Source organism: Dasypus novemcinctus, chromosome 14, assembly GCF_030445035.2.
Source record: "Dasypus novemcinctus isolate mDasNov1 chromosome 14, mDasNov1.1.hap2, whole genome shotgun sequence".
Taxonomy (NCBI): domain Eukaryota; kingdom Metazoa; phylum Chordata; class Mammalia; order Cingulata; family Dasypodidae; genus Dasypus; species Dasypus novemcinctus.
In genome coordinates this window covers 57,590,934-57,614,670 of record NC_080686.1, presented here as the reverse complement: position 1 = coordinate 57,614,670, position 23,737 = coordinate 57,590,934, and the positions used below count along the sequence as shown (strand labels likewise).

Here is a 23,737-nt window from a genome sequence, read left to right as displayed (position 1 = left end):
ACCAATGGAACCGAATAGAGAGTTCTGATATAGATCCTCATATACACAGCCATATAGTATTCGACAAAGTCACCAAACCCTCTCAACTGGGAGAGAATGGCCTCTTCAACAAATGGAGCCTGGAGAACCGGATACCCATATGTAAAAGAATGAAAGAGGATTACCAACTCACACCTTATACAAAAATCAACTCAAGATGGATTAAAGACCTACATATAAGAGCCAAGACCATAAAGACCTTGGAAAGCAATGTAGGGAAGCATCTACAGGACCTTATAATAGGAAACAGCTTCATGAACTTCACACCAAAAGCACGAGCAGCAAAAGAACAAATAGATAAACAGGACTTCCTCATAATTAAGGGCTTCTGCACCTCAAAGGAGTTTGTCAAGAAAGTGAAAAGAGAGCCTACACAATGGGAGAAAATACTTGGTAACCATATATCTGATAGGAGACTTATATCCTGCATATATAAAATGAAAAGACAAACAGCCCATTTAAAAAATGGGAAAAAGATTTGAACAGACACTTCTCCGAAGAAGATACACAAATGGCTAAAAAACACATGAAAAAATGCTCAAAATCACTAGCTATTATATTAGGGAAATGCAAATCAAAACAACAACGAGATACCAACTTACTCCCATAAGACTGGCAGCTATCAAAAAATCAGAAGACTACAAGTGCTGGAGAGGATGTGGAAGAATGGGAACACTCATCCACTGCTGGTGAGAATGCAGAGAGATCCAGCCATTCTGGAAGACAATTTTGCAGTTTCTCAAAAAACTAGCTATAGATTTGCCATATGATCCACCAATTCCACTGCTGGGTATATACCCAGTAGAACTGAAAACAAAGATACAAACCGATATATGCACACCAATGTTCATAGCAGCACTATTCACTATTGCCAAAAGTTGGAATCAACCCAAATGCCCATCAACAGATGAATGAATAAAATACAGTATATAAATACAATGGAATACTACTCAGCTATAAGAACAAATACAGTATAAACACACGTGATAACATGGATGAATCTTGAGTACCTTATGCTGAGTGAAGCAACCCAGGCATTGAAGGACAAATACTACATGAACTCTCTGATATGAAATAAGTAAACCAAGCTGTCTCAAAGAGCTAGAGACTGGATGACAGGCTTAAAGGAAGTTGGGGGGTAGAGAAAGGATGTAAGCTGACACCTACATGGGTGAAATCTATGATAAGCTAGAAATAAGGATTTGTACAGGGAAGGGATAAAATGGGGGCATAGGGATACCTTTGGGTGGGGCTTTGTGGGCTTGAGGGGGGCTGGGGATGGGAGGATGGGTCAGATGGCCCAAGAAATTGGGGGGAGGTTGGGGGGGACATTTGAACATAGGAGATTGTCAGGTATGTGGTTGAAATTACAATGTAGAGAAAACTCTTTAGAAAATATATTATAGGTTACCTGTTTGAGATGCTTAAGGGGGGGTATCTGACACAGGGCAAGCTTCTAGGGAGTGTGTGAGTGCTCATTTTGTCATAGTGGGTTATATCATTGGGTGGAGACCCATACAATGAGAGTGAAGGTATACCCACATCGTGGGGAGGACTGATGTTCACAAACAGAGGAAATTCTCTCTCTCCAGAAAATTAGTGGCTCCCAATGGGTTAGGGCAGTCGAGTACGTCAAGCCCTTAACATTGTTCCAACTATTTCTGAATATGGTCCTTCAAGTAATGAACATTGATTGTCACTGTGGGCCCTCAGGGGAGGGGGAAAGAGGTGCTGAATAGATGGAATCAATGTAACTGTGGGGCAATGGAAGTGTTCCACAAGGTCATGCAATGATGGATATAGACATGTTAAATTACACCAAAAATATATAAAAGTCTATAGGCTAAACTGTAAACCATAATGTAAAACACAAGGTAACTAAAAACTTAGAAAATTGTAGTCTAAAATATAAACCATAACGTAAACCCAAATGGAACCATGTTTGAAAGCTATTGTTTCAATATCCGCACATTAGCTGCAACAAATATAATATGAATATGTAATAAGATCCTTGTTTGGGAAGGGCCAAAGGGTTTGATGTTGAATACGTGGGAGTACGTATATTGTATATATGAATTACTGTGATCTAAAACTTATGTGAAGACAAACTCAATAATTAGAAAGGATGTAGACACTGAGGGAAAAATGGAAGAAATTGCCTTGCCACTGTACATACAGGGCAATACATATAGCTGTGATGAAAGGCAAAACGTCAAAAACAAAGCTCTTTCATTTTTTAAATTTTTTGATACGCCAATTTATTTTTCCTTTATTTAATTTTTCTAAATTAGTATGTATTCTATATGTAACCTTTAAATCCATCACTATATTCCATTTTACTATTAATGGAACCTGGCAATGTATTAGGCTTCATTTTTCAAGAAGTATTGGATTACAGAGAGGTTAAACTATGGCAGGGGAGGAACACTGGTGTGGGGTGTTATTGATAGGGGGCACATGGTTGGGAGGGAGTTCTCCAGGGCATGTACATAGGGGACATAAAAATGTTTGGATATTTTCATAGTGGTTTCAGTTAAAAATGACAACTGAGGGAGTGCTGAGTTCCTAGCCAGGGGAGCTCTATCACATTCCCCAATGGAATGGCAACAATCCCCCAAGTGCAATGGCAAAGACCAATAAAGACGGATGGTTCAACAATGAGCCCTTGATACTGATGGCAACGATTATGAGACTGTGTGCCTGAAATATGAACTAGGCCTAGAGCTGCAGGGTGCCTAAGACTTACCTCCTGAGAGCCTCCATGTTGCTCAAATGTGGCCACTCTCTAAGCCAAACTCAGCATGTAAATGCATTACCATCCCCCCAGCATGGGACATGACACCCGGGGATGATGAGCCTCCCTGGCATTGAGGGATTACTACCAAGCACCAGCTGAAGACGTAACTAGAAAAAGACCTTGAATAAAAGGGTCAACTCAGACCAGCAGAATATCTCAGCCTACATGTAGAATCAGGTGTTAAAAACTGCTTTTTGACTTTGGATAAACGGGGGAAACGGAAAGGACAAATGAGTTTATATGGCTATGAGTCTCCAAAAAAAGAGTTGGGAGGTCATCAGAAGAGTAACGCTTACGCACGCCTCAGCAGCATATCAGAGACAGTCAAAGTATATAGAAACCCAGGTACTGGTTCTCCTGAGGGCTACAGAGACCCACAGGTCCTATGGTCATGGCAGATGACTTGAATTCAGTGCCATGTCAGTTGGCCCTACTTTGCAGTTTGTGTTCCTGAGCATGATGGAGCTGGACTCAGACATGACCTTCCTACACATGCCTTTTCTGTTACTTTTACCAGACCTGTGGTTGGTGTTGGGATTGGTGTATACTCAGGAGACCTGAATCTCTGGACAGTACATGTGATAGCCAGGCCCTGGGTCTCAGCAGACTTGCAACTCCTACTCTCTGGCTTATTGGATTTACCTTGCCAGCTAACAGGGAGGTGAAGGTCAACCACAACACCAGAGAGCAAAGAATGCCTACAACTGCAAGCAGGAGAATCATCCATGTGGAATCTAAGCCCCTTCTTGATGTAGAGGGAGACTGGACATAATATCCATCCCAGGGTCCACAGGATGGAGGAACAGAGTATGGATTAGCGTGGACTTACTGGTTTTCTGCCGTGGAACTATTGTGATTACTAATGGAAGAAATTGTAGAACTGATGTGGAGAAAGTGGCCATGGTAGGAGCTGATGGTAGGGGAGAGAGAAGAAGAGATATGATGTGGGGGCATTTTCAGGATTTGGAGTTGTCCTGGGTGGTGATGCAGGGACAGATGTTGGACACTGTGTGTCCTGTCATGGTCCACTGGGTGGACTGGGGGAGAGTGTAGACTACAATGTAGACCACTGTTCATGCGGTGCAGCAGTGCTCCAAAATGTATTCACCAGGTGCAGTGAATGTGCCACGATGATGGAAGAGGTTGTTGATGTGGGAAGAGTGGGGTGGGGGTGGGGTTGGGGGTTTATGGGGACCTCATATTTTTTTAATGTAATGTTTAAAAGAAAATAAAGAAGAAGGAAAAAAAAATGAAGAAGGATCCAAAAGCTGCCTGAGGGACCTGCTTTGGAGGTGAGCAGACCAGAACAGTACTACACAACACCCAAGAGGGTGAGGGACAGAGAGCCAAAGAAACTTATATGACAAAAATGAGTTACCATGGGAAGGGGACTTGGCCCAGTGGTTAGGACGTCCATATACCACATGGGAGGTCCACGGTTCAAACCCCTGGCCTCCTTCACCTGTGTGGAGCTCGCCCATGTGCAGTGCTGATGTGCGTAAGGAGTGCTGTGCCACGCAGGGTTGTCCCCGCGTAGGTGAGCCCCATGTGCAAGGAGTACGCCCCATAAGGAAAGCCGCCCAGCGCGAAAGAAAGAAGTCTGCCCAGGAATGGCATCGCGCACACGGAGAGCTGGCACAGCAAGATGACGCAACAAAAAGAAACACAGATTCCCGTGCCGCTGACAACAACAGAAGCAGACAAAGAGGAACACGCAGCAAACAGACACAGAAAACAGACAACTGGGGCAGGAGGGGGGAAGAGGAGAGAAATAAATAAAATAAAATAAAATTTTAAAAAATTAGTTACCAAGCCCCCCTGGCAGCCAAGAAGTGCCCCTGCCCCCATGCCCAAGATATTAACCTGGGGTAAAACACATGGCTCACTGCAGCCAACAGAGAGGGGAGCAGACATTTTCCTCCCAGTCAGCAGTCTCAATCCCTTGAGGGCAGGATGCTTTTTTTCAGTGAATTCAGACAGCAAAGCCCACTTTAAATCTCTGATCTGGAAATTCAACACAGGAACACTGGAAAGCTGGAGACCAAAAGGTGCACTAAGCGCCATCTGCTGGCCAGTCTGGAAATTGCATGGATAAAAACTGCTCTCTGCATCCAATCCCTGGGAGAAAATCTGCACCCTACTAGTGAGTTACTGGCCCAATTTCGAAGATTTAAGCTGGGCAATTTTAAAGACTGAGAATAAGTTTAACCAAGTATCAAAGAAGAGCTGTGGGGGGAAAAATAGGCAAGAGAAAGAAAATAGCTATCAGAGTAAAATCAAAAACATATTCAGATGCCTAGACATCAGCAAAAAATTATAAGCCATACTAGGAAACAGGAAGAGATGGTCCAGCCAAAAGAACAAACCAAATATCCTGAAGAGATACAGGATTTAAGACCATCAGTGATAATTACACAACTCTCCTAAATCACTTCAAAGAATTTAAAGAAAATATGACTAAAGAAAAAAGGATATTAAGAAAATACTGGGGGGAGCGGGAGCATAAAGAACACTTTGAAAGTCTGCAAATAAAAGTAACAGATCTTATGGCAATGAAAGACACGATGGGTGAGATTAGAATATATAAAGAACTCCTACAACCCAACAACAAAAAGCCAATCCAATTTTAAAAATTGGCAAAGGACATGAAAAGACATTTCTGCAAAGAATATACACAATGGCCAATAAGCACAAGAAAAAGTGCTCAATTAGCCATTAGGGAATGCAAATAAAAAAACTATAATGATGGGAAGTAGATGTGGCTCAAGTGATAGGGCTTCCACCTACCATATAGGAGGCCCCAGGTTCAATCCCTGGGGCTTCCTGGTGGAAAAGAAGAAAAAGCATGCCTGTGCGGTGAGCTAGTGCCCTTGCGGTGAGCCAGTGTCCTCATGGTGAGCCAAGTGCCCATGCAAGTGAGTCACACAGCAAGATGGTGACGCAACAAAAGAGAGATGAAGAGGAGAGTCAAGGTGAAGAGCAGCAGAGACCAGGAACTGAGGTGGGGCAATTCACAGGGAACCTCTCTCCACATCAGAAGTCCCCAGGATTGAATCCTGGTAAATCCTAGGAGAAAAAATGAGAAGAGAAAACAAAAAGAGAAATAGATACAGACAGCAAAAGCAGCAAGTGGGAGGAGGAGAAGAGGGGGAAATAAATAAAAAAATAAATCTTAAAAAGGAAAGGAGGAAATTACTTCGTTTTTTCAAGATTTATTTTTTATTTATTTCTCTCCTCTTCCCCTCTCCCCACTCCCCCCAGTTGTCTGCTCTCTGTGTCCATTCACTGTGTGTTCTTCTGTGATCGCTTCTATCCTTATCAGTGGCACTGGGAATCTGTGTTTCTTTTTGCTGCTGTCATCTTGTTGTGTCAGTTCTCTGTGTGTGTGGTGCCATTCTTGGACAGGATGCACTTTTTTTCATACTGGGCGACTCTCATTTACGGGGCGCACTCCTTGCGCGTGGGACTCCCCTACACGCAGGACATCTCTGCATGGCACGGCACTCCTTGGGCGCATGAGCGCTGCACATGGGCCAGCTCCACATGGGTCAAGGAGGTCCGGGGTTTGAACCGCGGACCTCCCATGTGGTAGGCAGACGCCCTATCCATTGGGCCAAGTTCGCCTTCCAGAAACTACTTTAGATAAGATAGTCAGGAAAGGTGATTCTCCTAGGGTGATATTTGAGCAGTGACTTTGGGAAGGGTGGAGTGGATGAAGGGGTCTACCAGGTAGAAAAACAACCCTACTTTTATAAAGACCCTGAGGTATAGAGGTACATAACTAAGAACTTAGGAGCTACTGAAGCTAAAAAAAATACATATATATATATATATATATATATATATATATATATATATATATATATATATATTTGTTCAGAAAAAATAGCCTCATAGTAATCAATTTCACTAAGCCTTCAGGAGCCACTGAAACCAAAAAGGAATGGTTCAAGAACAGGGAAGAAATATAATCGTGGAAATTAAGGATTTAGGGAGTTGTAAGAAAGAGGGGGTATATCAACAGTGTCAAATCCCAAAGAGAAGACAAGATTTGAGGAGAGATGAAGAACTAAATCAGGGAATAACTAAAATAGATGCAGGAAAAATCAAGAACCAGCTCAGGAACCAAGTCAAGGGACAAGACTATTAAAAACTTTCAAGGAGAAAAAGGCGTCAAAAAGCAAGAAAAGTTAATAAGACTTTTAAATGCCCATTAATTTTGGCAACAAGGATGGAAGTCAAATGACAGCACAATGAGGGAAGTGGATGTGGCTCAACTGATAAAGCATCCGCCTACCATATAGGAGGCCCAGGGATCAAACCCAGGGCCTCCTGGCCCATGTGGTGAGCTGGCCCACAGTGTGCTGCCACGCAGAAGGAGTGCCACACCACACAGGGGTGTAACCCGTGTAGGGGAGCCCCACACACAAGGAGAGCCGCCCCATGTGAAAAAAAGCACAGGCCGCCCAGGAGTGGTGCCGCACACATGGAGAGCTGACGCAGCAAGATGATGCAACAAAAAGAGACACAGATTCCCAGTGCCGCCAAGAATACAAATGGACACAGAAGAACACACAGCGAATGGACACAGAGAGCAGACAATGGGGGGAAGGGGAAGATAAATAAAAATAAATCTTTAAAAAAAAAAATGACAGCACAATGAGTGGTGTCTGGGTGGCAAGGACCTTGAGGTAATAATGAATGTAGGCCACTTACTCAAAAAGTTTACTTGGGAAAGAAAAATGAAAAAAACAGAAGGATCCACAGGCTGTAACTTTAGAAGGTATTAACAAAAAACCAGAGGACAAAAGGGACAAATCACCAAAAAGGAAAACTGAAAACACTAGCAGGGGACAGCAAGGAAGCAAAGTCCCGAAAAAGTCAGGGAAGGCATCACCCTTGGCAAGGCAGAAATAAGCCCATCTGCCGAAAGAGGAGTGATGAGTGGATGGAGCAGGGCAGAGTGTAAATGAGAAAGCTAAAGCTTAAGTAACATAGTAAGGAGCATATTTATCTACTGAGAGGGAAGGAAGGGAGATGAAACAGTGCTTTTAAAAAAGTAAAGAAAGGAGGCGGACTTGGCCCAGTGGTTAGGGCGTCCGTCTACCACATGGGAGGTCCGTGGTTCAAACCCTGGGCCTCCTTGACCCGTGTGGAGGTGGCCCATGCGCAGTGCTGATGCGCGCAAGGAGTGCTGTGCCACGCAGGGGTGTCCCCCGCGTAGGGGAGCCCCCAAGGAGTGCACCCACGTGCAAGGAGTGCGCCCAGTAAGGAGAGCCACCCAGCGCGAAAGAAAGTGCAGCCTGCTCAGGAGTGGCGCCACACACACGGAGAGCTGACACAACAAGATGACGCAACAAAAAGAAACATAGATTCCCGTGCTGCTCACAACAACAGAAGTGGACAAAGAAGAAGATGCAGCAAATAGACACAGAGAACAGACAACCGGGGTGGGGGGGGAAGGGGAGAGAAATAAATAAATGTTTAAAAAAAGTAAAGAAAGTTTACAATAATCTCAGATAAATCTACTGGGAATTCAATAAGAGATGAATAAAAACTGCCAAGTAGGGAATGCCACAACTATGCTTTAGAAGTAGACACATCTACAAATGATAAATGATTTGGCAAAAATATGCTACTTACATGTTTTAGATGCAAGTGTGCCTGGCTGGCAATGTCATATATTACGTCTCTCACATTTTTATCTTGGTTCTTCCGTAGAAAATCCTCTTGTGAAACACCATGCTGTGTGGGAAAATAGATATTGTATCAGAAATTTAAAAGTACACTTAGGGGAGCAGACATAGCTCAGTTGCTGAGCACCTGCTTCCCATGTACAAAGTCCTGGGTTCAATCCTCAGTATATCCTTTAAAAAAAAAAAAAAGGAATAAAAAAATAGTGCAGGGAAGCGGATTTGGCTCAACCGATAAAGCATCTGCTTACCACACAGGAGGTCCAGGGTTTTCAAACCCAGGGCCTCCTGAGCCACGTGGTGAGCTGGCCCAAGCACAGTGCTGATGTGTGCAAGGAGTGCCCTGCCATGCAGGGGTGTCCCCTACTAGGGGAGCCCCATGCGCAAGGGGTGCGCCCTGCAAGAAGAGCCACCCAAGGCGAAAAAAGTGAAGCCCGCCCAGGAGTAGCATCACACACATTGAGAGCTGACGCAGCAAAATGACGCAACAAAAAAAGACACAGATTCCTAGTGCCGCTGACAAGAATGCAAGCAGATACAGAACACACAGTGAATGGACACAGAGAACAGACAACAGGGGGCAGGCGGGAAGGGGAGAGAAATAAATAAAAAATAAATCTTTTAAAAAAAAAGTGCACTTAAAACTAACTTAACTGTTTTTGCGATTATTCTGTAAGTTTCAAATTATTTCAAAATAGAAAGTTTAAGGGGAAAAACCAACAGCTCAGGAAAACAGGTGGTATATAATCTCAATTTTGTGTTTTTTAAAATATGTGTATATATATGTAAATAAACAAATACAAATATTTACATATAGAGGGGGGAGGGAGGACCTGGAAGAGTAAGCAACAAGAGGTTAACAGTATTTATGGTAGGCAGAACAAAAACACACAAGCAAAAAAACAAATATTCAAGAGGTTTAAAAGAACAGGCTAGGGAAGTGGCTGTGGCTCAATCAGTTGAGCTCCTGTCTACCATATGGGAGCCCTTGGTTTGCGTTCCGGGGCCTCCTTGTGAAGGCAGGCTCGCCCACATGCTACAGAGCGCCACCCTGCCCACAAATGCCACAGAGAGCTGACTCAGCAAGGTGATGCAACAAAAAAAAAAAAAAGAAGGGAGACACACGAGAACACAGAAGAGCCCACAGCAAATGGACACAGAGAGCAGATAGCACACAAAAAGCCACAAAGGAGGGGATTGGGAAAAAAAAAAAAGAACAGGCTAAAATGAGCACTAGGAATAATTTCTGTAATTGCTTGGAAGGAGTAAGGTGGTTCTCTGGACCTTCATACTCACAACTTTACCAAAGACCTAAAATAGCTGATAAAATTCTGACTTAGTAACTCTGGAGCAAACAACAGAAACCATTAGCAGTAAACAATAAGCAATAGTTTCAAAGCAGCTACTTGAATGGACTGAGCAAAAAAGATTACTTCCCTCACTGTATTCCTGAGGTAAGTTATTAGAAGGGACGAGTTACAGCCTTACCAGTATACAAATATCCATGGGAAGGAACACTTTTCTTCTGCTACCATGATAGGGAGTTGCTCTCAAGCAAGTGACAATGCCTTGTGCTTTTCCAATGTGACTTGCAGCATGATCTGCATGAAGATTCTTTATACCTATGATTTTAGAAATTAAATAACACAGCTGCTCTACTCTCTTTAAGTACATGGCAAACCAAAAGAAAGAACATAAAACACCTAAACACGCAAAAGTAAGTGTTTTTTCGACATTTTATATCTCAAAACAGGACTTGAGAGAAAAACTGGGCACAGGACAAGTTGGCCACTTATAACTAACAGGTTTCTGAACCTCAACTTTTGAAGAAAAGAGTTTTCCTCTGACTAGAGCACATCAAGAACACATTTGGAATTTTAATCAGCTACCATGGAAAAACATTACAAGTTTTCCACTTCTTCTCCTCAGTGCAATTTCCATATGACCTCATTTCAAGTCTGTACTTAACAAACGTTCTGTTCTGTGCTCCCTCCTTTCATAGTGATGGCACAGATGTCACCAGGTGTACAGGCAGAACAGGCCTGGGAAATTCAATAGGAACTTGTATTCTTCAGGTTGACAAAAAAATATATAACCTTCTTCAAATGAGATGGCATTGTCCTTGGCCCAAATAATTTCCTCATTACAATGAGCCCTCATTAATTCAGGACAAAGTCAAAGGAGGGAAAATACCCTTAAATTCATTTTTTTTAAAAAGGGAAGAAATGGAATAATATTACAAAAAGCCTTAAGAAGTTCAATTTTCTTTTTCTACTTTTTAAAACACATTAACTATTATTGACAAATAGGGAAAGGAAAGTCAATTTACAAGCCTTACAAATTTTAGGAGATGCGGCAGTAAAGTAAAATTGTTTGTAATTACCAGGTTGTTAATTTAGCAGTTTTATAAGTCTGAGTACTGTACTAATTTTCATTCTAAAGAAAAGTATATATTCCCCCTTTCTGCAATCTTTTTTTTTTTAAGAGGTACAGGGGATTGAACCCAGGACTTAGTACATGGGAAGCAGGCACTCAACCACTAAGTACATCCACTCCCCAATAAGAGTTGATTTTACCATCTGGTTTTGGGAGGTACCAGGGATCAAACTCAGAACCTCGTACGTGGGAAGGAGGCACTCAGCCATTTCAGGTACATCTGCTCCCTCCTTTCTGCAATCTTGATTGCACACACAAAATTTTTTTAACTGTTTCTTCATAGATAGTACAAAGGAAAACCTCAGTGTTAGACTAGATTATCAAATTATGAAAAAGTGAAATAAGAAAGGTATTTTATTTAGAAGAAGTATGAATAGGAAAAGAAAAATACATACCCAGGATTTCTAATGTTAAATAAAGAAGCGAGCTCTGTGTATTTTCAGCATAAGTTTCCAGTTCCTGGATATTACGATATGCTTTGTCATCCAAATTTCTTTCCTACAAGTCAAACAAAATGCAAATAAAGTCTGAACTGTCAGTATCTTATAAAGAAAGGGCACTATTTTTTGCCCTAAAAAAACTGAATGAAGAAAAAAATTTTAATATATGCTATTTAGTATATAATAAGATTAAGATAAAATTAAAATGTTAAACTTCTACATATTCACAACTCACAAATTATTCCTCCAATTCATACCTCAGGATAATCTCAATGCACAAATCACCATAGACATGGGGTTAGTTTTACTCCCTTCTAAAGCTTAAGGTATCTATCAGAAGAAATTGACTTTCCTGACCTCTTACTTATGTCCTTCAGACATACCTTCTTAATCCTAATAATAAACCCAGGAGATAAGGAATTCATACTTTTTCCGTTTTGCAAATGAGAGAACTGAGACACATGCAAATTAATAAACATGACCAAGGTCACAAAGCTAATAACTGGTAGGGTAAGGATTCAAACCCCACGTTTTGACTCTAGATCCCATTCTCTTAAGGAGATAAAGTGCCTAGAAAAAGAAAGGCAAGGAACAGAAATCACCAACTCCCATCCCCATCCCACCCCCAAAAAAGGAAACAATGCACAATAAAGCAACAGGGTTGATTACCTGAACACATTATACTCAGGAAAAAGAAAAATGTAAATATTAGAGTAGAAATCTTAGAGTAAGAAAATGTAAAATCTTAGAGTCAATGTGCTTTAACAACTCATTTATTTTTATTTTATTTCTCTCCCTTTTCCCTCCGCCCCGTCTACTCTCTTGTGTCCATTCACTGTGTGTTCTTGTGTGTCTGCTTGCATTCTCAACAGCACGGAGAATCTCTCTCTTTTTGTTGCATCATCTTGCTGCATCAGCTCTCCATGTGTGTGGCGCCACTCCTGGGCAGGCTGTGCTTTTTTCGTTGTGGCTCTCCTTGTGTTGTGCACTCCCTGAGCATGGGGCTTCCCTACATGGGGGACACCCCTGGGTTCAAACCCTGGACCTCCTATATGGTAGGCAGATACTCTATCAGTTGAGCCACATCTGCTTTCCTTAACAACTCATTTAAAAGACTCTATTGACAATATAAAATACTGCCCCCACCCCTTTTAAAATCAGGGAAAAGTGGCACTGCAATGGGTCCAAGGGAAAAAAATATAGCCAGATCCTTTACTCTTTTTTTTTTTTTGCAATATAATTCATAAATCATAAAATTTGCCCTTTTAGAAAAGTGTACAATTCAGTATTTTTTAGTATATTCAAAAAGTTGCAAAACTGGCACCACTATCTAATTCCACAACATTTCATAAGCCCCAAATGAAACCCCATACCTATTAAGCAGTCATTTCCCATCTCCCCCTCTCCTCAGTTCCTGGAAATGACCACCTACCACAAGGTCTTAAGATGTTTCCTTACATTTTCTTCTAGTTTTATGGTCCTGGCTTTTCTATTTAAGTCTTTGAATCAGTTTGAGGTTATTCTTGCACAGGGAGTGAGACAGGGGTCCCCTTCCATTCTTTTGGTTATAGATACCACTTATTCCAACACCGTTTGTTGAAAAGACTGTTTTGTTCTGTTAACATGGACTTGGTAGGCTTGTCAAAAACCAGTTGGCTGTAGAGATAAGGGTTCAATTCTAGAATCTTAAGTTATTCCACTGATCAATGTGTCTATTTTTATGCCAGTACCATGTTGTTTTGACCACTGTAACTTTTTAATATGGTTCAAGGTCAGGAAGTGGAATTCCTCCCATGTCTTGGTCTATCTGCATTTATTCTGATTGGGGTTGACAGCTTTTCTTGGACATGAAGTTCATTTCTTTCATGAGAGTTGGGAAATTTTCAGCTATTATTTCCTTAATCCTCTTTCTGAGTCTTTTCCCTTCTCTTCTCCTTCTGGAACTCCCATGACACATACATTGTTGTGTTTGTAATTGTCATTTAACTTCCTGAACCTCTGCTCTATTTTTCTAATCTTTTCTCTCTTCAATTTCAGCTATTTTGTCTTCTTTATCACTTATTCTTTCTTCTATCATTTTGAGCCAGCTGTTGTAGCCTCTAATATATTTGTTTTAGGAGACACTGGGAATTGAACCCAGGATATCATACATAGGAACCAGGTACTCAACCAATGAGCTACATCTACTCCCCAGTGAGAAGTTGGGGTTTTTTGTTTGTTTTGTTTAGTTTTTAGGAGGTACCAGGGACTGAACCTGGGACCTCATACTTGGGAAGCAGGAGCTCAACCACTTGAGCAACATCTGCTCCCCTCTAATGTATTTTTTTAAAGATTTATTTGTATTTCTCTCCCCTTCCCCCCCCCCCTCCACCCCATGACACTGTCTGCTTTCTGTGTCAATTTGCTGTGTGTTCTTCTGTGTCAGCTTGCACTCCTGTCAGGTGGCACCAGGAATCTGTCTCTCTTTTTGTTGTTGTTGTTGCCTCATCTTGCTGCATCAGCTGTGTGTGTGCAGCGCCACTCCTGGGCGGGTTGCGCTTTTTTCACGCAGGGCAGTTCTCCCTGCGGGGCACACTGCTTGAGTGTGGGGCACCCCTACACAGGGGTCATGCCAGCATGGCATGGCTCTCCTTGCACACAGCAGCACTGCGCATGGGCCAGCTCACCACAAAGGCCAGGAGGCCCTGGGTACCGAACCCTGGACCTCCTACATGGAGGGCGGATGCTCCATCAGTTGAGCCACATCTGCTTCCCTCTAAGGTATTGTTGTTTTCACCTATCATATCTTTCATTCCCATGAGCTATGTTACTTTTTAATTCAGGTTTTCAAATTCTTCTTTGTGCTTGCTCAGTGTCTTCTTGGCCATATTGTCTTTTAACTTATTAATTTGAGTTTGGAAATTTGCATGCATCTCACTGATTGAATGTCTCAAATCCTCCGTCTCTTCTGGGGCTTTCATATATTCCTTTTCTTGGATCATTTCTTTCATTTTCTTAGAACAACTTTTTTTGCTGATGTCTAGGCATCTGATTAGGATGGTAAGTTTACTTATATAGTGAATTTCTCTCTCCTTCATAGGAATTTAGTGTGCGACACTGTATTCTGCTGTTCTTTGATTCTTGGTTCAACCTGTTCTGGGTCTTTAGGATTTTCCGTTACTTGCTCAAATCTGGGCCATGGACCCAGTAATGGGTCACAGACCCACTTCCTAGGGCCTTAGAGAGAGAGGCTATAAAGGCCAGAAAAAGCCTCTCTTTCTTCTCTACTTTTCTTCACATGCACTTTTCCTCACATGCACTTCCTTGGTCTGCCAGTACATGGCGCTCATTGACAGCCCTCTCAGTTCAATGCCTGCTTGGAGAATGTTTGCTGCAACATGGACCAGATCACTGTAAAGAGGCTCCTGCCTGGAGGCTAACAGCCTCGTAATTGAAACTTTTCAGAGGCAGTTCTCTGAGAACTTACATTTGCTAGGAACCTCCTCCCTTTTCCCTGGTAGGAAAAAATTTCACTCCCCTCTGCATCCTCAACAACCAGTCCCAGTCAATACAGAAGGAGACTGAGAGGGCTGGCTCTCTTTAGTCCCTTGCCAGCTCCAAGCCAGCAAGGCCCCAGTGGGGCTGTAGGGGCTCATGAAATACAGCAAAACAAATCTGTAGGTCAAAAGCTCTGTTCCTCTCTCTCCCCTTTCCTGAGAAGGTGGATCCCTGGGGCCCCCTTTGTCTGTAGACACCAGCCTTGAGGCCTAAGAATTCAGAAGTATCTATAGGGTAGGAAAAATGCCGGCATTTGCAGCTACAGTTTTTAACTCAGTTTTCCAACTGCGATTATGTTCCTTTGCCCCTCTCTCTCCCGGACAGTGTCCAGCCTTCCCCTGGTGTCCTAAACTCTAGGATTTTTCCTGGCTGTTTCTGCCTGTCCTTTAGCTATTTTTCTGGTAGAGTCCTACATCTTTCTAGTCCAACATCTTCCCAGAAGTCCCCTTAATAATATGATTTTTAAATTTTTTTAAGAGATTTTTTATTTATTTCTCTCCCCTTCCTCCCTGCCCCCCAGCTGTCTGCTCTCTGTGTCCATTTGCTGCATGTTCTTCTGTGACCGCTTCTATCCTTTATCAGCAACACCAGGAATCTGTGTTTCTTTTGGTTGTGTCTTCTTGTTGTGTCAACTCTCCATGTGTGCAGTGCCATTCTTGGGCAGGCTGCACTTTCTTTCATGCTAGGCAGCTCTCCTTTACGAGGTGCACATTTGCGCGTGGGGCTCCCCTACGCGGGGGACACCCCTGCGTGGCAAGGCACTCCTTGTGCACATGAGCACTGCACATGGGCCAGCTCTACACAGGTCAAGGAGGCCCGGGGTTTGAACCGTGGCCCTCCCATGTGGAAGGCAGACACCCTATCCATTGGGCCAAGTCCGCTTCCCCTTAATATGGTTTTGATTTGCATTTCCCTAACGAAAAGATGTTGAGCATCTTGTCAGGTGTTTATTAGCCATCTGTTTATTTTCTTTAGAGAAATGTCCATTCATTCATTCATTTCATTCCTTTGCCCATTTTTAAATTGGGTTATAGATCTTTTTACTATTGAGTTGAAAGAGTTCTTTATATATTCTGGTTAATACTTCCTTCTCATATATAATTGGCAAATATATTCTCCCATTCTGTGGGCTGTCATTTCACTTCCCTGACAGTGTCTTTTGAAGCACAAAAGTTTTTAAATTTGATGTTCAATCTGTCTATTTTTTCTTTTGTTGCTTATGTGTTTAGTATCATAGCTGAGAAACCACTGCCTAATTCAAAATCACAAAGATTTACACCTATGTTTTCTTCTAAGAGTTTAACACACTAGCTCTTACTTTTAGTGTTTGAACCATTTTGAGTTAATTTTTGTTTATGGTATGAGGGAGGGGTCCAAACTCATTCTTTTGTATGTAGATATCCAATTGTCCCAGCACTAACTGTCAAAAAGACTATTCTTTCCCCATTTATTTGCAGGCACCCTTGTCAAAAATAAATTGGCTATAAATACATAGGTTTATTTCTGAACTCTCAATTCTATTTCACTGATCTACAGTATTACATAGTGCCATTTAACAGACACTGGCTTATGAAAGACACAATCTTCATTACTGTAGCTCTGTACTAAGTTTAGAAATCTGCAAATGTGTATCCTCTTATTCCAATCTTTTTCAAGTTTGTTTTGGCTAATCTGGGTCCCTTGCATGTTAGGATCAGCCTGTCAATTTCTACAAAAAAAGGCAAGTAGAATTTTATAGGAATTGCATTGAAGCTGTAAATAAACGTGGGCAAACTGATTCTTATCCTTTCACTTTTTCTCTAGAACTCATCTTTTTTTTTTTAAGGAGGTACCGAGGATTGAACCCATGACCTCGTTTTATACATGGGAAGCCAGGTGCTCAAACCACTAAGCTACACCAGCTCTCCAACCCTTTACTTTTTTTTTTAAAGATTATTCATTTCTCTCCTCTTCTCTCCAGTTGTCTGCTCTCTGTGTCCATTCGCTGTGTGTTCTTCTGTGTCCATTTGTATTCTTGTCAGCAGCACCAGGAATCTGTGTCTCTTTTTCTTGCATCATCTTGCTGTGTCAGCTCTCCGCATGTGCGGTGCACGGGCAGGCTGCACTTTTTACGCGTGGGATGGCTCTTTGTGGGCCGCACTCCTTGCACATGGGGCTTCCCTTCATGGGGGACACGCATGTGACACGGCACTCCTTGCGCGCATAAGCACTGTGCATGGGCCAGCTCACCACACAGGTCAGGAGGCCCTGGGTTTGAACCCTGGACCTCCCATGTGGTAGGCAGATACCCTATCAGTTGAGCCAAATCCTCTCCCCAATCCTTTACTTTTATTTTATTTGTTTTTTAAAGATTTATTTTATTTATTTCTCTCCCCTTCCCCCTCTTGTCTGCTCTCTGTGTCCACTTGCTGTGTGTCTGCTTGCACCCTTGGTGGAATCAGGAAACTGCATCTCTTTTTGTGGCATCATCTTGTTGTGTCAGTCCTCCTTGTGTGTGGCACCACTCCTGGGTGGGCTGCACTTTTTTTTCACACAGTGCAGCTCTCCTTGCAGGGTGCACTCCTTGTGCGTGGGGTACCCCCATGTGGGGGACACCCCTGTATGGCATGGCACTCCTTGTGTACGGCAGCTCTGCATGTGGGCCAGCTCACCACAGGGATCAGGAGACCCTGGGTATCGAAACTGGACCCTCCTATATGGTAGGCAGACGCTCTTACCAGTTGAGCCATGTCCATTTCCCTCTTTATTTTTAAATATCCCCTTCTATAAACATCAAGTGTTAATTTTCCACAAAACAAAAAAGTTATACCTTGAATTCTCTAATTTTCCTTACCTCGTAAAAATAGAAGCCAAATGAAAAATTAATTTTCTTAGTGCTAAGTGACTGTGAAGGTCAACGGAACATTTTTTTACTTTTTACATTTTTATTTTAGTTACACACACACACACAACTTAAAATTTCCCCCTTTAACCACATTCAGGTATATAATTCAGTGGTCTGATAACATTCAAAATATTTCGCTACCACCACCACTATTCTTACATTCAGGTGTTTTAATTTTTTTATATAGTGAGAGATAAGGTTACCCTTCACTCTTTTGCATATGGCTATTCAGTTTTCCCAGAACCATTTGCTGAAGAGACTATTCTTTGCCAATTGAGTGGACTTAGCAGCCTTGTCAAAAAACAACTGGTCATAGATGTGAGGGTCAATTTATGAACTCCGAAATCAATTCTGTTAATTTATGTAGCTGTTCTTGTGCCAGAACCATGCTGTTTAGACCTCTGTAACTTTACAATACATTTTAAATTAAGGAAATGTACTAATATATTTTAAAATTCGTTCTTTTTCAAGGTGGCTTTGGAGACCCTTACTCCACCAAATAAATTTGAGATTGGCTTTTCCATTTTTGCAAAATAGGCTATTGGCATTTTTATTGGGATTGCATTGACTCTATAAATTGTTTCGAATAGAATTGACATCTTGACAATATTTAGTCTTTGAATGCATGAACATGAAACGTCCTTCCATTTATTTAGGCCTTCTTTGATTTCTTTTAGCAATAGTTTGCAGCTTTCCATGTATAAAACCTGTGCATCCTTGGTTAACTTATTCCTAGATATGTGATTATTTTAGTTCTATTATAAATGGAATTTTTAAAATTTCCTCCTCAGATTATTCATTACTAGTGCACAGAAACACTACTACTTATTTTTATGTGTTGATCTTCTACTCCACCACTTTGCTGAGTTCATGTATCAGCTCTAGTAGCTTTTTGGTGGATTATTTTCAAATTTCTATTTTTAGTTGCTATTATAAATGGAACGTTTTTCTTAATTTCCTCCTCAGATTGTTCATTACTAGTGCACAGAAACACTGCTACTTATTTTTATATGTTGATCTACTCCACCACTTTGCTGAGTTCATTTATTGGCTCTAGTAGCTTTTTTGTGGGTTATTTGCAATTTTCTATATATAGAAATAGAGAAAGTTTTACTTCTTCCCCTTTTTTGAGATGTAACTGATTGATTAATCACTTTCTCATTTCTGTTTCTGTATATTTTTTAAAAACTTTCTTTGTGGTTACCCTGGTGTTTGTATTACACAACCTATGTCTATAAACTACTAATCTGAAAAAACTTCAATAGCATACACATTCTCTGCTTCCATATCACTCTGTCTTCCCTTCTTATGTTGTTTTGCCCAAATTACCTCTACATTTTGTGCACCCCCATCAGGAAACATGATTATTTCTTATTCAACTGTATTCTAACTCTTATAGGAGTTAATAGTTTTTTAAAGTATGATAATAAAATGGTTTTTTAAAAATTCTTACCTTTTCAAAATTCAAATATATTTACAGATGGAATGATATGATGTCTGGGATTTACTTTAAAATAATCCTACAGGGGCTGGGGAGAGGAGTGGGTAGAAGATACATTAAACAAGATTGGACATATATTGATTAGTATTAAAGCTGGGTGACAAATACATAAAAGTACATTACTGTAGTCTCTTTTGTATAAATCTGAAATTTTCAATTAAATTTCAATTTCAATTAAATTAAAATAAACCAAAATAACTGAGTATGGGTGTGCACATCCTTTGTCTGGGGGCCTGTCTTCACCTATCTATCTGAGGGGGTGGTGGGCTGCAGTGAATGGTACGCAGGGATGGAGTGTGGATAAAGCAACATAGTTCTCCAAAAGTTCCTTCTTCAAAAATATTAATACACATATTAAAACATTTCCTTACTGAAGAATTAGCTAATGTGTTAAAAAAGGAAGAAAAATCAAGACTTGAGCAATTACACTTACTCTTTCATCAATGATTTTCATAAGCCATCTTTTAGTCAGATTATGTCTTTTGATAGCCTAAAAAAACAAGAGTGTTGCAAGTCTTTATAAAAGTACTAGTAATGACTTCTGCAGATCTGAATAAAATATACAAACCAAATACAAAACTAGTAAGAGAACATTTGTAGCTAACTCATTGCCAGACATGGCTAAGTTTAAAAAAAAAAGTCAGAAAAAAAGAAAATGTCCCTAGAAAACATTTCAAAACATTTCCAAGTAAAGACAATATTTCCAACACTTTTCCACTCATCCGTTTTTTTTTCCCTCCTGTACTGTTAGTAATTTAATGATTCATTTCCCAAAACAAAAACAAAGCATTAAAAAACAGATTTCTCTATTACATGATATACCCTGATTACTATGCTACTTACTGTGGCAGTTTGAAATTATTTTTATGAATCCCAAAAAGAGAAAGCTTATGTTTTTTAAACTAATCTATTCCTTTGGATATGATACCATTTGATCACATTAAATTTAGTTGAGGGGACTTTGATTAGATTACTTGATAATTTAGAGCTTTCGATTTGTGAGGCATGACTCAGGTTGAGTCTCTGTCCTCTAGCTGGGGCTGAGATAAATGTATACAGAGACAGAGACAGACACAGGAAAATGGAGCCACCATGTTTGATGCTGCCGTGTGAGAGAGGTTTTGCCCACAGCTGAGATGCAAAGGAGCTAAGACCCAGTGAGATAGAGAGGCCAGGTTTGCCTACAGCTGTAGAAGGGTGGAGACCTCAGCAGAGATCAGCAACCATCTTGCTTTGCCACGTACCCAGACAACAGAATCAATAGTAACTAATTTTGGTGATAAAAGACCTCTTATATTGCCTGGACTTGGACTTTTCACAGCCTAGGGACTATAAGCTTTTATCCCAAATAAATACCCTTTATAAAAACCAACACATTTCTGGTACTTTGCATCGGCACCCCTTTGGCAAACTAAAACACTTTCTATACTCTCTCAAACATTTATTCACAGGATAAAGCTATTCTAATTAGAAAAAATAACCACTTCTCTGAAAATGAAAATAAAACCCAAAAGAAAACAATCTGCAGGATAAATCATTATCTTGGCAAGTAAAGACACTCCAATAGGAAAGAACAAAACTACTGCCCAGATCTTGGTTTCTAATACCATTCCCCTCTCCAAGAACCAGTGCTTAGAAAAAGGATCATTCCAGAGCTGGAGCAAGAGAGGTTCAAGATGATCTAAGAATACCTTCACATGCCAGAATATAAGGAAGTGCTCAAAAAAATGAATGGGGGGGCATGTCATAAGGACACAGGAACCAGTTTGAAGGAGCGCCCACTGTCCAAATCTGAGAAAATTTGAACACCAAAATAATTAAGTAATGAATTCTAAATTATTGGGGGGAAAAAAGGAATTCATAAACCGATACCAATAATTATTAATAAAGTAGAACGGAGAGCTCTTGCTTACAGTGGAATGCCAAGTATCAACTTGTAAATGTAGGCAAAGTGTTGGAAGTGGTACCATAATATTAAAGATCAAGTCACATGAGAATCATGTATGCCTGCTAAATTTAGGGGGAAATTTTGATGAGAAGCAGGATATCTGCATAGTCCTAAAAAATGTCTCCCCATAGATGGTTTATTAGTTACAAGGAGAATTATAATTATAGTTAAAAATAAAACAGGCAACATTTTGATGGAGTAATCAAAATTAATAATGTCAATAAAAGACAAATGGACAAAGTGTGTTTCCAGATGTGATACCCTGGAGGACTGTCAACTATACATTCAGGTTATTCCAGTCAAAAATCCATAACCTGAATCTAATCATGAAAAAGCAGAAATATAAAATGAGGAATGTACTATTTTAAAAAAGTGGTGGTCAGCAACTGTTGATACGCAAATCACATACCTCTTAATAAAGAGTATCTTATGCTTATTAGTCCTGTTAAACTATGTACAGAAAAAAATTGTTCAAGTATTGAATTTGAAAATAAGTGCTTACGTTTAACAGAACTAATGATCTATTTTAGCAATATATTATGAAATGCTAAATTGCATTATACCTCATTGTAACTATTTAGAAAATAGACTTATCTAGAATCAAAAAGCCAAGAATTTTTATATGGCCTCATATGAGGGGAGTTTGAATGTTAATAAACAAGTTCTCCACTTAAAAAAAAAATAAGTAGGAGGGGGAGCTACGTTCTTCAAAAATGTCTACGTCAAGTATTACCATAGCTGTTGGTCTAGATACCATTCCAGCAACATCATCAAATCAGAGGCTGCCATCCATACCCGGCAATCAGTCAGCAACTGACAAAGATTGATCTTCAGCCACCCAATTACTACTAAGTAACGGAGTTTGACTCCTTAGCTCTCACCGTCACTGCAGAAGCTATTTATGAAGAAATCGATGTTCATCACTACAAAGGAACTCAGAATCATTCAAACTGTTGAGGTGAATGTGGATGACCAGCTCACTAGCTGCAAGAGTGCCAGGTCTCAAAAGGCTATACCCTGACCAGCTTTAAGGTATGGAAGACAAGAGCTACCAACACATCAAAGCTGTAGTGGATACTGGAACATTTCTCCTCTGCAATATTTTAAAGAGAAGAATAACAGTTCCAGGGTAACATTTATGGTTCCTGACAACAGCTCAAGATTTATCTCAAAAGACCTGGTTTGCCTTTTGCATAAAGACAGTTGCATAAAACTTCAGCAGAAGAAAAATTCGATCTACTTAGGTTTCCATTTTAATTACAATGCCATATGCTTCATGGCCTTCCTTTATTTAGAAAAGAAAATCACACAGCTGTGATAAGAGTAGATGAAGATTATTTCATTACAAAATAATTCTGAATAAATGTAAGCATAAACTGTGTGAAACTAAAGGTATTATTCAGGAAAAAATACTGAGTGTCTTCATTTAACTAAAGTTGATGTAAAAGTCAATTTGCACTTCTTTATAAATAGTACTCTTGTCTAGAATTATAAATTGTAAAAGTCCTGATGAATGTACATTTAATTATATTTCAAGTGTCTTGAACAGGTCTCTGGGCTGTGCAAGTTGCCTTTAAATATGATTTTTTATAATATACTAGATGTTCTTTTATTTTCTTTTCACTGAATTTAACATTTCTATTTGGAACAAAGATTTTACTGGAAAACATTCAGAATAAATTGTGGATGGGTTTACATAAAAAGAAAAAAAATGCAATGTCATAAAAGACAAAGAAAGGCCGTGGAAATATTCCAGATTAAAGTAAGCTACATATGCGTTAGTATAACAACTAAATGTAATACCAGACCCCAAATTAGATCCTGTACTAGAGGTGGAAATTGCTATATAAGACACTACTGGGTCAGCTGACAAAATTGGAATATGAATGGAAAATTAGATAAAAGTGATATATTAAAGTTACTGGAGTCAATAACAGTTCTTTTTATATAAGAATATTCTATTCTTAGGAAATTGTCACTAAAACTTTTAGGAATAAAGGTCCATTATATTACATAATTTACAGACAATTCAGAAAAAATTTTGAGTGTGTATATACATACATATAGAAAGAGAGAAGGAGAGCGAGCATGTGCATCTGATGAGTGAGCACACACAAATTATTAAACAAATGGTGTAAAATGTTAATAAGGGAATCTGGATAAAGCATGTAAAGCATATAAAGGATAAAGCATATAAAAGGTACAATTTTTTGCAACCTTTTTGAAGTTTGAAATTATTCCCAAAATAAGTTCTATAAACATTATTTTCTTGCCAAGTTAACACTAAATAGGAATATTTTCACAATAAATAAACATTGTAGTGAAGTCTTAGGGACATCCTTTACTTCAACTAACACTCTAAGTTGTGACTGCTACTAAAACATAGAGGCTAGCATAGTCATATTTATGTGACAAAGAGTGTGCGTCCAGAGAACTGAGCCTACTTCGCCTTGCAAGATCCT

At 40.1% G+C, this 23,737-nt stretch overlaps 1 protein-coding gene across 6 annotated transcripts in view; it reads right to left on the bottom strand.

Annotated features, from left to right (window-relative positions):
• NDUFAF6 (NADH:ubiquinone oxidoreductase complex assembly factor 6) overlaps positions 1-23,737 on the bottom strand; it is a 63,563-nt gene that overhangs the window by 14,710 nt on the left and 25,116 nt on the right. For 5 of the 6 annotated variants that reach the window (XR_011645654.1, XM_004474692.4, XM_004474695.4 and 2 more), the window contains 4 exons: positions 19,761-19,817; positions 11,361-11,463; positions 10,018-10,151; positions 8,480-8,581 (listed from right to left, as the gene is read on the bottom strand). Coding sequence is in view for 5 of the 6 variants with exons in the window: in XM_004474692.4 (XP_004474749.1) it covers positions 8,480-8,581; positions 10,018-10,151; positions 11,361-11,463; positions 19,761-19,817 (396 nt within the window). In the remaining variant the exon portion in view is untranslated. The remainder of the gene's footprint in view (positions 1-8,479; positions 8,582-10,017; positions 10,152-11,360; positions 11,464-19,760; positions 19,818-23,737) is intronic. The other variant, XM_004474694.4, reaches the window with a different exon arrangement.